This window comes from Petromyzon marinus (assembly GCF_048934315.1).
Source record: "Petromyzon marinus isolate PM22_M1 ecotype Great Lakes invasive population chromosome 77 unlocalized genomic scaffold, UKy_Petmar_22M1.pri1.0 chr77_unloc.1, whole genome shotgun sequence".
Taxonomy (NCBI): Eukaryota; Metazoa; Chordata; class Hyperoartia; order Petromyzontiformes; family Petromyzontidae; genus Petromyzon; species Petromyzon marinus.
In genome coordinates this window covers 433,044-449,395 of record NW_027422621.1, presented here as the reverse complement: position 1 = coordinate 449,395, position 16,352 = coordinate 433,044, and the positions used below count along the sequence as shown (strand labels likewise).

The 16,352-nt window shown below is 53.0% G+C and overlaps 1 protein-coding gene across 1 annotated transcript in view; it reads right to left on the bottom strand.

Moving 5' to 3' along the window:
- The window catches only part of NF1 (neurofibromin 1), a 331,965-nt gene that overhangs the window by 28,954 nt on the left and 286,659 nt on the right, over positions 1 to 16,352 (bottom strand). The window contains exons 61-62 of the mRNA XM_076058585.1: positions 6,866 to 7,008; positions 3,836 to 3,882 (exon numbers count right to left, since the gene is read on the bottom strand). Of these exons, the coding sequence (XP_075914700.1) occupies positions 3,836 to 3,882; positions 6,866 to 7,008 (190 nt within the window). The remainder of the gene's footprint in view (positions 1 to 3,835; positions 3,883 to 6,865; positions 7,009 to 16,352) is intronic.

Here is a 16,352-nt window from a genome sequence, read left to right as displayed (position 1 = left end):
TAGTACACATAGTACACACACATAGTACACACACATATAGTACACACACACATAGTACACACACACATAGTACACACATAGTACACACATACATAGTACACACATACATAGTACACACATAGTACACACATAGTACACACACACAGTACACACACACACATAGTACACACACACACACATAGTACACACATAGTACACACACACACACATAGTACACACATAGTACACACACATAGTACACACACATAGTACACACATAGTACACACACACACACAGTACACACACATAGTACACACACATAGTACACACATAGTACACACACATAATACACAGACACACATAGTACACACACATAGTACACACATAGTACACACATAGTACACACACATAGTACACACACATAGTACACACACAGTACACACACATAGTACACACACATAGTACACACACACATAGTACACACACACATAGTACACACACACATAGTACACACACGCATAGTACACACACGCATAGTACACACACAGTACACACACATAGTACACACACACATAGTACACACACGCATAGTACACACACGCATAGTACACACACATAGTACACACACATAGTACACACACATAGTACACACATAGTACACACATAGTACACACACACATAGTACACACATAGTACACACATAGTACACACACATAGTACACACACATAGTACACACACATAGTACACACATAGTACACACACATAGTACACACATAGTACACACACATAGTACACACACACACATAGTACACACACACACACATAGTACACACATAGTACACACATAGTACACATATAGTACACACACATAGTACACACACACATAGTACACACACATAGTACACACACACACACAGTACACACATAGTACACCCACACATAGTACACACACACACATAGTACACACACACAGAGTACACACATAGTACACACACACACGCATAGTACACACATAGTACACACACATAGTACACGCATAGTACACGCATAGCACACACATACACACATAGTACACACATAGTGCACACACACATAGTACACACATAGTACACACATAGTACACACATAGTACACATAGTACACACACATAGTACACACATAGTACACACATAGTACACACACACAAAGTATACACATAGTACACATAGTACACACACATAGTACACACACATAGTACACACATAGTACACACACATAGTACACACACAGTACACACATAGTACACACACACGTAGTACACACATAGTACACATAGTACACACACATAGTACACACATAGTACACACACATATAGTACACACACACATAGTACACACACACATAGTACACACATAGTACACACACATAGTACACACATACATAGTACACACATACATAGTACACACATAGTACACACATAGTACACACACACAGTACACACACACACACATAGTACACACACACACACATAGTACACACACATAGTACACACACATAGTACACACATAGTACACACACATAGTACACACACATAGTACACACATAGTACACACATAGTACACACACATAGTACACACACATAGTACACACATAGTACACACACATAGTACACACACACATACATAGTACACACACACACACACATAGTACACACATAGTACACACACACAAAGTACACACATAATACACACACACACAGTACACACATAATACACACACGCATAACAACAACCGCAATTCGCCACTAAGTGGCGGTGACGTCACCACGACGCTTGTACCAGGCTATGTGCACCCTGAGGCCACGTGAAGTGTCGAACACCCGCTGGCAGGAGGTCACGGGGCAGACCCAGGTGCCACGGGTCGACTGACTGAGATGACTGGCTGATGCACCACCTGTGCCCCCTACTGTGCCAAACTGCTGTGCTTTAGCCACCCGGCGCTCCGCTCGTTGTTGTGAGCGTCGCTCCTCCGCCCTCCGTTGTTGTTAGAGGGCGACTACCTCCAACTGCCCAGTAGCGTCCTTCACGAGCCTCCTCCACAGAGGCCGATCTTGACACCGCTGGTACCGGTCATCGGCAAGTCCACTCAGCTCCACGTCCTCCTGTACCACATCACTCCATCTCTTCTCTAGCCCGTGCCGCGCCCGTTTAGCCCCCTCGATCCGGCCGAACAAAAGCTGTTTCGGCATGCGGTGGCTGGGCATGCGGGCTACATGACCCAGCCAACGCAGCCTTGCCTGCCGGAGGAGCTCACCGATGGGACCTTGCCCAGATATTTCAAAGATTTGTGAGCTCCTCACACAATCCAGTCTGGTTAAACCCAGGATGGATCGTAGGCAGGCCAGCCTAAATGTTTCTAACCGGCGAAGATGTTCCATTAAGGGGGTCCACGTTTCGCAAGCGTAGAGAAGGGAGGGAATGACTGTGGCCGAGAAGACCTGAAGCTTAGTGCGGAGCGACAGACCAGGTAGCTTCCACACAGCGTTACGCAACCGATGAAAAGATATTGCCGCTCGACTTATTCGGAGTGAGACCTCTGCTGTTAAACTGGAGCCAGTCATAAGCACACTGCCCAGGTATGGGTAACTCTCCACTCTCTCCACAACTGCCCCATCACCAATTGGGAGTTGTGGGGGTGGAGTGTCTGATGGTACAAAATACCCAGGCAGATGCTTAGTTTTGGTGGGGTTGATGGTAAGGCCCCGCCTCTTAGTGGCACGCTCCAGTCTCAGCAGCAGCGTCTCCAACTCCTCCTCTGAGTGAGCAGCTATTACCAAATCATCGGCATACATAACGTGGTTGAGCAATAGGGAGCCATCCCTTGACCGCACCCGGGCATCGATCAGCCTCCCATTATATCTGTACCATATGGAGATTCCCCCAGTACAGCTATTGAAGGTTTCACGAATTACGTGGTCAAAATAGATGTACACATAGTACACACACACACATAGTACACACACATATAGTACACACACACACATAGTACACACACACAGTACACACACACGCATATTACACACACAGTGCACACACACAAACATAGTACACACACACAAAAACATAGTACACACACACAGTATACACACACACAGTACACACACACATAGTACACACACACACCAGGCATACATACACACATGCGTAGGTGAGTGGGTAGGTGAGTGGTTAGGTGAGTGAGTGAGTGGTGAGTGAGTGGTGAGTGGTGAGTGAGTGGTGAGTGAGTGAGTGAGTGGTGAGTGAGTGGTGAGTGAGTGGTGAGTGAGTGAGTGGTGAGTGAGTGGTGAGTGAGTGAGTGAGTGGTGAGTGAGTGAGTGAATGAGTGAGTGGTGAGTGAGTGAGTGGGTGGGTGAGTGGGTGAGTGAATGAGTGAGTGGTGAGTGAGTGAGTGGGTGGGTGAGTGGTGAGTGAGTGAGTGGTGAGTGAGTGAGTGGTGAGTGAGTGAGTGAGTGGTGAGTGAGTGGTGAGTGAGTGAGTGGGTGAGTGAGTGAGTGGTGAGTGAGTGGTGAGTGAGTGAGTGGTGAGTGGGTGAGTGAGTGGTGAGTGAGTGGTGAGTGAGTGGTGAGTGAGTGAGTGGTGAGTGAGTGGTGAGTGAGTGGTGAGTGAGTGGGTGAGTGAGTGGTGAGTGAGTGAGTGAGTGTGTGAGTGAGTGAGTGGTGAGTGTGTGAGTGAGTGGTGAGTGAGTGAGTGTGTGAGTGAGTGAGTGAGTGGTGAGTGAGTGGTGAGTGAGTGGTGAGTGACTGAGTGAGTGAGAGGTGAGTGAGTGAGTGGTGAGTGAGTGGTGAGTGGTGAGTGAGAGGTGAGTGAGTGACTCACCTTAGAGAAGGGTCCTGCAAACCTCCAAAGCCCCCCAAATCCAAAACCTACAGGGGGAGGTGGGTGGGGTGGGGGAGATGGGGGGGGTAAGGGGGGGGGTTAGGCTACAGACCGCCATACTTACACGGTGGTGAGTGTCGTGGTACGTAGTGGTGGTGGTAGTGGTGGTGGTGGTGATGATGGTGATGGTGGTGGTAGTGGTGGTGGTGGTGATGGTGGTGGTGATGATGGTGATGGTGGTGGTGATGGTGGTGGTGGTGAAGGTGATGGTGGTGATGGTGATGGTGGTGATGGTGGTGGTGATGGTGATGGTGGTGGTGATGGTGGTGATGGTGATGGTGGTGATGATGATGATGATGGTGGTGGTGGTGATGGTGGTGATGGTGGTGGTGGTGATGATGATGGTGGTGATGGTGGTGATGGTGGTGATGATGATGGTGGTGGTGATGGTGATGACGGTGATGACGGTGATGGTGGTGATGGTGGTGATGGTGATGATGGTGGTACGTGATGATGGTGGTGGTGATGATGATGATGGTGGTGATGGTGATGATGGTGATGGTGATGATGGTGGTGGTGATGATGGTGATGGTGGTGGTGATGGTGATGATGGTGATGATGGTGGTGGTGGTGATGATGGTGGTGGTGGTGATGACGGTGGTGGTGGTGATGGTGGTACGTGTAGCTGTCAGGCCGCGTACTCTGCAGGTACGAGGGCTGGTGGTGATGGTGGTGGTGATGGTGGTGTGTGGTGGTGCATGGTGATGGTGGTGATGATGATGGTGGTGATGGTGGTGATGATGATGGTGGTGATGGTGGTGATGATGATGGTGATGGTGGTGATGATGGTGATGATGATGGTGGTGGTGGTGATGATGATGGTGGTGATGGTGATGATGGTGGTGATGGTGATGATGGTGGTGGTGGTGATGATGGTGGTACGTGATGATGGTGGTGGTGGTGATGATGGTGGTACGTGATGATGGTGGTGGTGGTGATGATGGTGATGATGATGATGATGGTGGTGTGTGGTGATGATGGTGGTGGTGGTAGTGATGGTGGTGGTGGTAATGGTGGTACGTGGTGATGGTGGTGATGGTGGTGCGTGGTGATGGTGGTGATGATGGTGATGGTGGTACGTGTAGCTGTCAGGCCGCGTACTCTGCAGGTAGGAGGGCTGGTGGTGTGTGGTGATGATGGTGATGGTGGTGATGGTGGTGGTGGTACGTGATGATGGTGATGGTGATGATGGTGATGGTGGTGGTGGTGATGGTGGTGGTGGTACGTGATGATGGTGATGGTGGTGATGGTGATGATGATGGTGGTGGTGGTGATGGTGGTGATGATGGTGATGGTACGTGATGATGGTGATGGTGGTGATGATGATGGTGGTACGTGATGATGGTGATGGTGGTGATGATGGTGGTGATGATGGTGGTAGTACGTGATGATGGTGGTGGTGGTGATGGTGGTACGTGTAGCTGTCAGGCCGCGTACTCTGCAGGTAGGAGGGCTGGTGGTGGTGATGGTGGTGGTGGTGGTGATGGTGGTGGTGATGATGATGATGGTGGTGGTGATGATGATGATGATGGTGGTGGTGGTGATGATGATGGTGATGATGATGATGGTGATGATGGTGGTGATGGTGGTGATGGTGGTACATGATGATGGTGATGGTGATGATGGTGGTGATGGTGATGATGGTGATGATGGTGATGGTGATGATGATGGTGATGGTGGTGATGATGGTGGTGGTGGTGGTACGTGATGATGGTGATGATGATGGTGGTGGTGATGGTGATGATGGTGGTACGTGATGATGATGATGATGGTGGTGATGATGATGATAATGGTGCGTGTAGCTGTCAGGCCGCGTACTCTGCAGGTAGGAGGGCTGGTGGTGTGTGGTGATGATGGTGGTGGTACGTGATGATGGTGATGATGATGATGGTGATGATGATGATGGTGGTGGTGGTGATGGTGGTGGTGATGATGGTGGTGGTGGTACGTGATGATGATGATGATGGTGGTGATGATGGTGGTGTGTGGTGATGATGGTGATGGTGGTGGTACGTGATGATGGTGATGATGATGGTGGTGGTGATGGTGTTGATGGTGGTACGTGATGGTGATGGTGGTGATGGTGGTGGTACGTGATGATGGTGATGATGATGGTGGTGGTGATGGTGTTGATGGTGGTGGTGGTGGTGATGATGATGGTGGTGATGGTGATGATGGTGGTGGTGGTGGTGATGGTGGTGATGATGATGATGATGATGGTACGTAGTGGTGGTGGTGGTGGTACGTGTAGCTGTCAGGCCGCGTACTCTGCAGGTAGGAGGGCTGGTGGTGTGTGGTGATAGTGGTGGTGATGGTGGTGGTACGTGATGATGATGATGATGGTGGTGGTACGTGATGGTGATGATGATGATGGTGGTGATGGTGGTACGTGTAGCTGTCAGGCCACGTACTCTGCAGGTAGGAGGGCTGGTGGTGTGTGGTGATGATGGTGGTGGTGGTGGTGATGGTGGTGGTGGTGATGGTGATGATGATGGTGATGATGGTGATGGTGGTGGTGGTGATGATGGTGATGGTGGTGATGATGGTGGTGGTGGTGGTGGTGATGGTGATGATGGTGATGATGGTGGTGGTGGTGGTGATGGTGGTGATGATGGTGATGATGGTGATGGTGGTACGTGATGATGATGGTGATGTTGATGGTGATGGTGGTGATGGTGGTACGTGGTGATGGTGATGGTGGTGGTGATGGTGGTACGTGTAGCTGTCAGGCCGCATACTCTGCAGGTAGGAGGGCTGGTGGTGTGTGGTGATGATGGTGGTGGTGATGATGATGATGGTACGTAGTGGTGGTGGTGATGGTGGTGATGGTACGTGATGATGATGATGGTGGTACGTAGTGGTGGTGGTGGTGATGATGATGATGGTGATGATGGTGATGATGGTGGTGATGGTGATGATGATGGTGGTGATGATGATGATGGTGGTACGTGTAGCTGTCAGGCCACGTACTCTGCAGGTAGGAGGGCTGGTGGTGTGGAGGGGACTCTTCGTTGTGCACGACGCTCTGCACGATGCTGTGCACCGGGCCCAGCAGGCCGGGGTCCGGGCACACGGACAGCAGTGTGGTGATCTTCGAGTCGAGCAACGTGTGGCTGCAGAAGGCAGCAACAGCACGGGGCGACAGTGGGTGAGTGGGGGAGTGAGTGGGTGAGTGGGTGAGTGGCTGGGTGGGTGAGTGAGTGGGAGAGTGGGTGGGTGGGTGGGTGAGTGAGTGGGTGGGTGGGTTAGTGGGTGAGTGAGTGCGTGGGTGGGGGAGTGGGTGGGTGAGTGAGTGGGTGAGTGGGTGAGTGGGTGGGTGAGTGAGTGAGTGGGTGGGTGGGTGAGTGGGTGGGTGGGTGAGTGAGTGGGTGGGTGGGTGAGTGGGTGGGTGAGTGGGTGGGTGGGTGAGTGGGTGGGTGAGTGGGTGGGTGGGTGGGTGCGTGGGTGAGAGAGTGGGTGAGTGGGTGAGAGAGTGGGTGGGTGAGTGGGTGGGTGAGTGGGTGAGTGGGTGAGTGAGTGGGTGGGTGAGTGAGTGGGTGGGTGGGTGAGTGGGTGGGTGAGTGAGTGGGTGGGTGAGTGAGTGGGTGGGTGAGTGAGTGAGTGGGTGAGTGGGTGAGTGGGTGAGTGGGTGAGTGAGTGGGGGAGTGAGTGGGTGGGTGAGTGAGTGAGTGAGTGGGTGAGTGAGTGAGTGAGTGGGTGAGTGAGTGAGTGGGTGAGTGGGTGAGTGGGTGAGTGGGTGGGTGGGTGGGTGGGTGAGTGAGTGGGTGAGTGAGTGAGTGGGTGAGTGAGTGAGTGAGTGGGTGGGTGAGTGGGTGAGTGGGTGAGTGAGTGGGTGGGTGGGTGAGTGAGTGGGTGAGTGGGTGGGTGAGTGAGTGGGTGGGTGAGTGGGTGAGTGAGTGGGTGAGTGAGTGGATGAGTGAGTGGGTGAGTGAGTGGGTGAGTGAGTGAGTGAGTGAGTGGGTGGGTGGGTGAGTGAGTGAGTGGGTGAGTGGGTGGGTGAGTGGGTGAGTGGGTGGATGGGTGAGTGGGTGGGTGAGTGGGTGGGTGGGTGGGTGAGTGAGTGGGTGGGTGGGTGGGTGAGTGCGTGAGTGGGTGAGTGGGTGAGTGGGTGGGTGGGTGAGTGAGTGAGTGGGTGGGTGAGTGAGTGGGTGGGTGAGTGGGTGGGTGAGTGGGTGGGTGGGTGGGTGAGTGAGTGGGTGAGTGGGTGGGTGGGTGAGTGGGTGGGTGGGTGAGTGGGTGGGTGGGTGGGTGAGTGAGTGGGTGGGTGGGTGAGTGAGTGGGTGGGTGGGTGGGTGAGTGGGTGGGTGAGTGGGTGGGTGAGTGGGTGGGTGGGTGGGTGAGTGAGTGGGTGGGTGGGTGGGTGAGTGAGAGGGTGGGTGGGTGGGTGAGTGGGTGGGTGAGTGGGTGAGTGAGTGGGTGGGTGAGTGAGTGGGTGGGTGGGTGAGTGGGTGGGTGGGTGGGTGAGTGAGTGGGTGGGTGGGTGGGTGAGTGGGTGGGTGAGTGAGTGGGTGGGTGGGTGAGTGGGTGGGTGAGTGAGTAAGTGAGTGGGTGGGTGAGTGAGTAGGTGGGTGGGTGAGTGAGTGAGTGGGTGAGTGGGTGGGTGAGTGAGTGAGTGAGTGGGTAGGTGGGTGGGTGAGTGGGTGAGTGAGTGCGTGGGTGAGTGAGTGAGTGGGTTGGTGAGTGGGTGGGTGGGTGAGTGAGTGGGTGGGTGAGTGAGTGGGTGGGTGGGTGAGTGAGTGGGTGAGTGAGTGAGTGAGTGGGTGAGTGAGTGAGTGGGTGAGTGGGTGAGTGAGTGGGTGGGTGAGTGGGTGGGTGGGTGAGTGAGTGGGTGGGTGAGTGGGTGAGTGAGTGAGTGAGTGGGTGGGTGAGTGGGTGGGTGCATGAGTGGGTGGGTGGGTGGGTGAGTGGGTGGGTGGGTGGGTGAGTGAGTGGGTGAGTCGGTGGGTGAGTGGGTGGGTGAGTGAGTGCGTGGGTGAGTGAGTGAGTGGGTGGGTGGGTGGGTGAGTGGGTGAGTGAGTGGGTGGGTGAGTGAGTGGGTGAGTGAGTGAGTGAGCGGGTGGGTGGGTGAGTGGGTGGGTGAGTGGGTGAGTGAGTGGGTGGGTGGGCGAGTGGGTGGATGAGTGGGTGAGTGAGTGGGTGAGTGAGTGAGTGGGTGGGTGAGTGAGTGGGTGAGTGGGTGAGTGAGTGGATGAGTGGGTGAGTGGGTGAGTGGGTGGATGAGTGAGTGGGTGAGTGGGTGAGTGATTGGGTGAGCGGGTGAGTGGGTGAGTGAGTGAGTGGGTGGGTGGGTGAGTGGGTGGGTGAGTGGGTGAGTGGGTGGGTGAGTGGGTGAGTGAGTGAGTGAGTGGGTGGGTGAGTGAGTGTGTGAGTGGGTGGGTGAGTGGGTGAGTGAGTGAGTGAGTGGGTGGGTGGGTGGGTGAGTGAGTGGGTGGGTGAGTGGGTGGGTGGGTGGGTGGGTGAGTGAGTGGGTGGGTGGGTGAGTGGGTGGGTGAGTGGGTGGGTGGGTGAGTAGGTGGGTGGGTGGGTGGGTGAGTGGGTGAGTGAGTGGGTGGGTGGGTGAGTGGGTGGGTGAGTGAGTGAGTGGGTGAGTGGGTGGGTGGGTGGGTGAGTGAGTGGGTGAGTGGGTGGGTGGGTGGGTGAGTGAGTGAGTGGGTGAGTGAGTGGGTGAGTGGGTGGGTGGGTGGGTGAGTGAGTGAGTGGGTGAGTGAGTGGGTGAGTGGGTGAGTGAGTGTAGGGGCAAGTGCTGCTAGTAGCAAGTAGCACCACCTATGATACACACACAGACAAAGCTCCCCCAGGTAGCCTCTAGGAGGGCTGTAGGGGCAAGTGCTGCTAGTAGCACCACCTATGACACACACACACAGACAAAGCTCCCCCAGGTAGACTCAGGCAGGGCTGTAGGGGCAAGTGCTGTTAGTAGTTACGAGTTGACAGAGCCAGGTAGCTTCCACACAGGAGCAGCGCCATGGTGGCTAGGAGATGTTGACTACCTCGCCTCGTATACAGGAGGTCGTGGGTTCAATCCCGGACCCTGTGAGATGTTGACTACCTCGCCTGGTATACAGGAGGTCGTGGGTTCAATCCCGGACCCTGTGAGATGTTGACTACCTCGCCTGGTATACAGGAGGTCGTGGGTTCGATACCGGACCCTGTGAGATGTTAACTACCTCGCCTCGTATACAGGAGGTCGTGGGTTCGATACCGGACCCTGTGAGATGTTAACTACCTCGCCTCGTATACAGGAGGTCGTGGGCTCAATCCCGGACCCTGTGAGATGTTGACTACCTCGCCTCGTATACAGGAGGTCGTGGGTTCAATCCCGGACCCTGTGAGATGTTGACTACCTCGCCTCGTATACAGGAGGTCGTGGGCTCAATCCCGGACCCTGTGAGATGTTGACTACCTCGCCTGGTATACAGGAGGTCGTGGGCTCAATCCCGGACCCTGTGAGATGCTGACTACCTCGCCTCGTATACAGGAGGTCGTGGGCTCAATCCCGGACCCTGTGAGATGTTGACTACCTCGCCTCGTATACAGGAGGTCGTGGGCTCAATCCCGGACCCTGTGAGATGCTGACTACCTCGCCTCGTATACAGGAGGTCGTGGGTTCGATACCGGACCCTGTGAGATGTTGACTACCTCGCCTGGTCTACAGGAGGTCGTGGGTTCGATACCGGACCCTGTGAGATGTTGACTACCTCGCCTGGTCTACAGGAGGTCGTGGGTTCGATACCGGACCCTGTGAGATGTTGACTACCTCGCCTGGTATACAGGAGGTCGTGGGTTCGATACCGGACCCTGTGAGATGTTGACTACCTCGCCTCGTATACAGGAGGTCGTGGGCTCAATCCCGGACCCTGTGAGATGCTGACTACCTCGCCTCGTATACAGGAGGTCGTGGGTTCGATACCGGACCCTGTGAGATGTTGACTACCTCGCTTGGTCTACAGGAGGTCGTGGGTTCGATACCGGACCCTGTGAGATGTTGACTACCTCGCCTCGTATACAGGAGGTCGTGGGTTCAATCCCGGACCCTGTGAGATGTTGACTACCTCGCCTCGTATACAGGAGGTCGTGGGTTCAATCCCGGACCCTGTGAGATGTTGACTACCTCGCCTCGTCTACAGGAGGTCGTGGGTTCGATACCGGACCCTGTGAGATGTTGACTACCTCGCCTCGTATACAGGAGGTCGTGGGTTCAATCCCGGACCCTGTGAGATGTTGACTACCTCGCCTCGTCTACAGGAGGTCGTGGGTTCGATACCGGACCCTGTGAGATGTTGACTACCTCGCCTGGTCTACAGGAGGTCGTGGGTTCGATACCGGACCCTGTGAGATGTTGACTACCTCGCCTGGTCTACAGGAGATCGTGGGTTCGATACCGGACCCTGTGAGATGTTGACTACCTCGCATGGTCTACAGGAGGTCTCTGTGTGTGTGTGTATCTGTGTGTCTGTGTGTGTGTGTGAGTGTGAGAGTCTTTGTGTGTGAGTGTGTGAGAGTCTCTGTGTGTGTGTGTGACTGTCTGTGTGTGTGTATCTGTGTGTGTGTGTCTGTGTGTGTGTGTCTGTGTGTGTGTGACTGTGTGTGTGTGACTGTGTGTGTATATGTGTGTGTGTGAGTGTGTGTATCTGTGTGTGTGTGTGAGTGTGTGAGTCTCTGTGTGTATGTGTGTGTGTGTCTGTGTGTGTGTGTGAGTGTGTGAGTGTGTGTGTGTGAGTCTCTGTGTGTATGTGTGAGTGTGTGTGTGTCACTGTGTGTGGGTATCTGTGTGTGTGTGTGTGAGTGTGTGTATCTGTGTGTGTGTGAGTGTGTGTGTATCTGTGTGTGTGTGAGTGTGTGAGTCTCTGTGTGTATGTGTGTGTGTCTGTGTGTGTGTGTGAGTGTGTGAGTGTGTGTGAGTCTCTGTGTGTATGTGTGTGTGTCACTGTGTGTGGGTATCTGTGTGTGTGTGAGTGTGTGTATCTGTGTGTGTGTGTGAGTCTCTGTGTGTATGTGTGTGTGTGTCTGTGTGTGAGAGTCTCTGTGTGTGTGTGTGTATCTCTGTGAGTGTGTGTGAGTGAGTGTGTGTGTCTGAGTGTGTATGTGTGTGTGTCTGTGTGTGTGTGTGAGAGTCTCTGTGTGTGTGAGTGTGTGTGTGTATCTCTGTGTGTCTGTGTGTGTGTGTGAGAGTCTCTGTGTGTGTGAGAGTCTCTGTGTGTCTGTGTGTGAGTCTGTGTGTGTGTGAGTCTGTGTGTGTGTATCTCTGTGAGTGTGTGTGAGTGAGTGAGAGTCTCTGTGTGTCTGTGTGTGTGTGAGAGTCTCTGTGTGTGTGAGAGTCTCTGTGTGTCTGTGTGTGTGTGAGAGTCTCTGCGTGTGTGTGTGAGTGTGTGTGAGAGTCTGTGTGAGTGTGTGTGAGTCTGTGTGTGTGTGAGTCTGTGTGTGTGTATCTCTGTGAGTGTGTGTGAGTGAGTGAGAGTCTCTGTGTGTCTGTGTGTGTGTGTGTCTGTGTGTGTGTGAGTCTCTGTGTGTATGTGTGTGTATCTGTGTGTGTGTCTGTGTGTGTGTGTGACTGTGTGTGTGTGTGTGTATCTCTGTGAGTGTGTGTGAGTGAGTGAGAGTCTCTGTGTGTCTGAGTGTGTATGTGTGTGTGTCTGTGTGTGTGTGTGAGAGTCTCTGTGTGTCTCTGTGAGTGTGTGTGTGTGAGAGTCTCTGTGTGTCTGAGTGTGTATGTGTGTGTGTCTGTGTGTGTGTGTGAGAGTCTCTGTGTGTCTCTGTGAGTGTGTGTGTGTGAGAGTCTCTGTGTGTCTCTGTGAGTGTGTGTGAGTGTGAGTGAGAGTCTCTGTGTGTGTCTGTGTGTGTATCTCTGTGTGTGTGTGTGAGTCTCTGTGTGTGTGAGTGTGTGTGTGAGAGTCTCTGTGTGTGTGCGTGTGTGTCTGTGTGTGTGTGTGAGAGTCTCTGTGTGTGTGAGTGTGTGTGAGTGTGTGAGTGTGTCTCTGTGTGTGTGTGAGTCTGTGTGTGTGTGTGTGAGTGTGTGTGTGAGGGTGTGAGAGTCTCTGTGAGTGTGTGTGACTGTGTGTGTGTGAGTCTGTGTGTGTGTATCTGTGTGTGTGTGTGTCTGTGTGAGAGTCTCTGTGTGTGTGCGTGTGTGTCTGTGTGTGTGTGTGAGAGTCTCTGTGTGTGTGTGTGTGTGAGTCTGTGTGTGTGTGTGAGAGTCTCTGTGTGTGTGAGTGTCTCTGTGTGTGTATGTGTGTGTGAGAGTCTCTGTGAGTGTGTGTGTGACTGTGTGTGTGTATCTCTGTGTGTCTGTGTGTGTGTCTGTGTGTGTGTGTGAGAGTCTCTGTGTGTATGTGTGTGTGTCACTGTGTGTGTGAGTCTGTGTGTGTGAGTGTGTGTGTGAGAGTCTCTGTGTATCTCTGTGTGTGAGTGTCTCTGTGTGTGTGTATCTCTGTGTGTGTGAGTCTGTGTGTGAGTGTGTGAGAGTCTCACACGACAGGGAAGACACGTGGGAACACGAGGCTCGCCTCTCTGTGAGTCTGTGTGTGTGAGTGTGTGTGTGAGTGTGTGAGTGTGTGAGAGTCTCTGTGTGTGTGTGTGAGTGTGTGAGTGTGTGAGAGTCTCTGTGTGTGTGTGTGTGAGTGTGTGTGTGTGTCTGTGTGTGTCTGTGTGTGTCTGTGTGTGTGTGAGTGAGTGAGTGTGTGTGTGACTGTGTGTGTGTGTGTGTGAGAGTCTCACACGACAGGGAAGACACGTGGGTATCTGTGTGTGTGTGTGTGTGAGAGTCTCTGTGTGTGTGTGTGTGACTGTGTGTGTGTGAGAGTCTCTGTGTGTGTGTGTGTGACTGTGTGTGTGTGAGAGTCTCTGTGTGTGTGTGTGTGTGACTGTGTGTGTGTGAGAGTCTCTGTGTGTGTGTGTGTGACTGTGTGTGTGTGAGAGTCTCTGTGTGTGTGTGTGTGACTGTGTGTGTGTGAGAGTCTCTGTGTGTGTGTGTGTGACTGTGTGTGTGTGAGAGTCTCTGTGTGTGTGTGTGTGACTGTGTGTGTGTGAGAGTCTCTGTGTGTGTGTGTATCTCTGTGAGTCTGTGTGTGTGTGAGTGTGTGTGTGACTGTGTGTGTGTGTGTCTGTGTGTGTATGTATGTATCTCTGTGTGTGTGTGTGTGTCTCTGTGTGTGTGTGTCTGTGTGTCTGTGTGTGTGAGTGTGTGTGTGTGAGTGTGTGTGAGTGTGTGAGTGTCTCACACGACAGGGAAGACACGTGGGAACACGAGGCTCGCCTCTCTGTGAGTGTGTGTGTGTGTGAGTGTGTGTGAGAGTCTCTGTGTGTGTGTGTGTGTCTCTGTGTGTGTGTGTGTGAGTGTGTGTCTGTGTGTGTGTGTGTGAGAGTCTCACACGACAGGGAAGACACGTGGGAACACGAGGCTCGCCTCTCTGTGAGTCTGTGTGTGAGTGTGTGAGTGAGTGTGTGTGTGTATCTCTGTGTGTGTGTGTGTGTATCTCTGTGTGTGTGTATCTCTGTGTGTGTGTGAGAGTCTCTGTGTGTCTGTGTGTGTCTGTGTGTATGTGTGAGTGTGTGTGTGTCTGTGTGTGAGTGTGTGAGTGTGAGTGTGTGTGAGTGTGTGAGTGTGAGTGTGTGAGAGTCTCACACGACAGGGAAGACACGTGGGAACACGAGGCTCGCCTCTCTGTGAGTCTGTGTGAGTGTGTGTGAGTGTGTGAGAGTCTCTGTGTGTGTCTGTGTGTATGAGTGTGTGAGAGTCTCTGTGTGTGTCTGTGTGTATGAGTGTGTGAGAGTCTCTGTGTGTGTGTGTGAGAGTCTCTGTGTGTGTGAGTGTGTGTGAGAGTCTGTGTGAGTGTGTGTGAGTGTGTGAGAGTCTCTGTGTGTGTCTGTGTGTGTGAGTGTGTGAGTGTGTCTCTGTGTGTGTGAGTGTCTCTGTGTGTGTGAGTGTGTGTGAGTGTGTGAGTGTGTCTCTGTGTGTGTGTGTGTGAGTCTGTGTGTGTGTGTGAGTGTGTGTGTGAGTGTGTCTGTGTGTGTGAGTGTGTGAGAGTCTCTGTGTGTGTGTGTGAGTGTGTGAGTGTGTGAGAGTCTCTGTGTGTGTGTGTGTGAGTGTGTGTGTGTGTCTGTGTGTGTCTGTGTGTGTCTGTGTGTGTGTGAGTGAGTGAGTGTGTGTGTGACTGTGTGTGTGTGTGTGTGAGAGTCTCACACGACAGGGAAGACACGTGGGAACACGAGGCTCGCCTCTCTGTGAGTGTGTGTGTGAGTGTCTCTGTGAGTGTGTGTGTGAGTGTGTGTGAGAGTCTCTGTGTGTGAGAGTCTCTGTGTGTGTGTGTGTGAGTGAGTGTGTGAGTGTCTGTGTGTGTGTGAGTGTGTCTCACACGACAGGGAAGACACGTGGGAACACGAGGCTCGCCTCTCTGTGTGTCTGTGTGTGTGTGTGTGACTGTGTGTGAGTGTGTGAGTGTGTGAGTGTATCTCTGTGTGTGTGTGTCTGTGTGAGTGTCTCACACGACAGGGAAGACACGTGGGAACACGAGGCTCGCCTCTCTGTGTGTGAGTGTGAGAGTCTCTGTGTGTGTCTGTGTGTGTGTGTGTGTGTCTGTGTGTGAGTGTGTGACACTCACACGACAGGGAAGACACGTGGGAACACGAGGCTCGCCTCTCTGTGTGTGTGTGAGTGAGTGTGTGTGTGACTGTGTGTGAGTGTGTGTGTGTATCTCTGTGTGTATGTGTGAGTGTGTGAGTGTCTCACACGACAGGGAAGACACGTGGGAACACGAGGCTCGCCTCTCTGTGAGTGTGTGTGAGTGTGTGTGAGAGTCTCTGTGTGTGTGTGTGTGTCTCTGTGTGTGTGTGTGTGAGTGTGTGTCTGTGTGTGTGTGTGTGAGAGTCTCACACGACAGGGAAGACACGTGGGAACACGAGGCTCGCCTCTCTGTGAGTCTGTGTGTGAGTGTGTGTGTGAGTGTGTGTGTGAGTCTCTGTGTGTGTGTGTGTGACTGTGTGTCTGTGTGTGAGTGTGTGACACTCACACGACAGGGAAGACACGTGGGAACACGAGGCTCGCCTCTCTGTGTGTGTGTGTGTGAGTGTGTGTGTGAGTCTCTGTGTGTGTGTGTGTGACTGTGTGTCTGTGTGTGAGTGTGTGACACTCACACGACAGGGAAGACACGTGGGAACACGAGGCTCGCCTCTCTGTGTGTGTGAGTGTGTGTGAGTCTGTGTGTGTGTGTGTGAGAGTCTCTGTGTGTGTGTGTGAGAGTGTGTGTGTGAGTCTGTGTGTGTGAGAGTGTGTGTGAGTGTGTGAGTGTCTGTGTATCTCTGTGTGTGAGTGTGTGAGAGTCTCACACGACAGGGAAGACACGTGGGAACACGAGGCTCGCCTCTCTGTGTGTGTGTGTGTGAGTGTGTGTGTGAGTCTCTGTGTGTGTGTGTGTGACTGTGTGTCTGTGTGTGAGTGTGTGACACTCACACGACAGGGAAG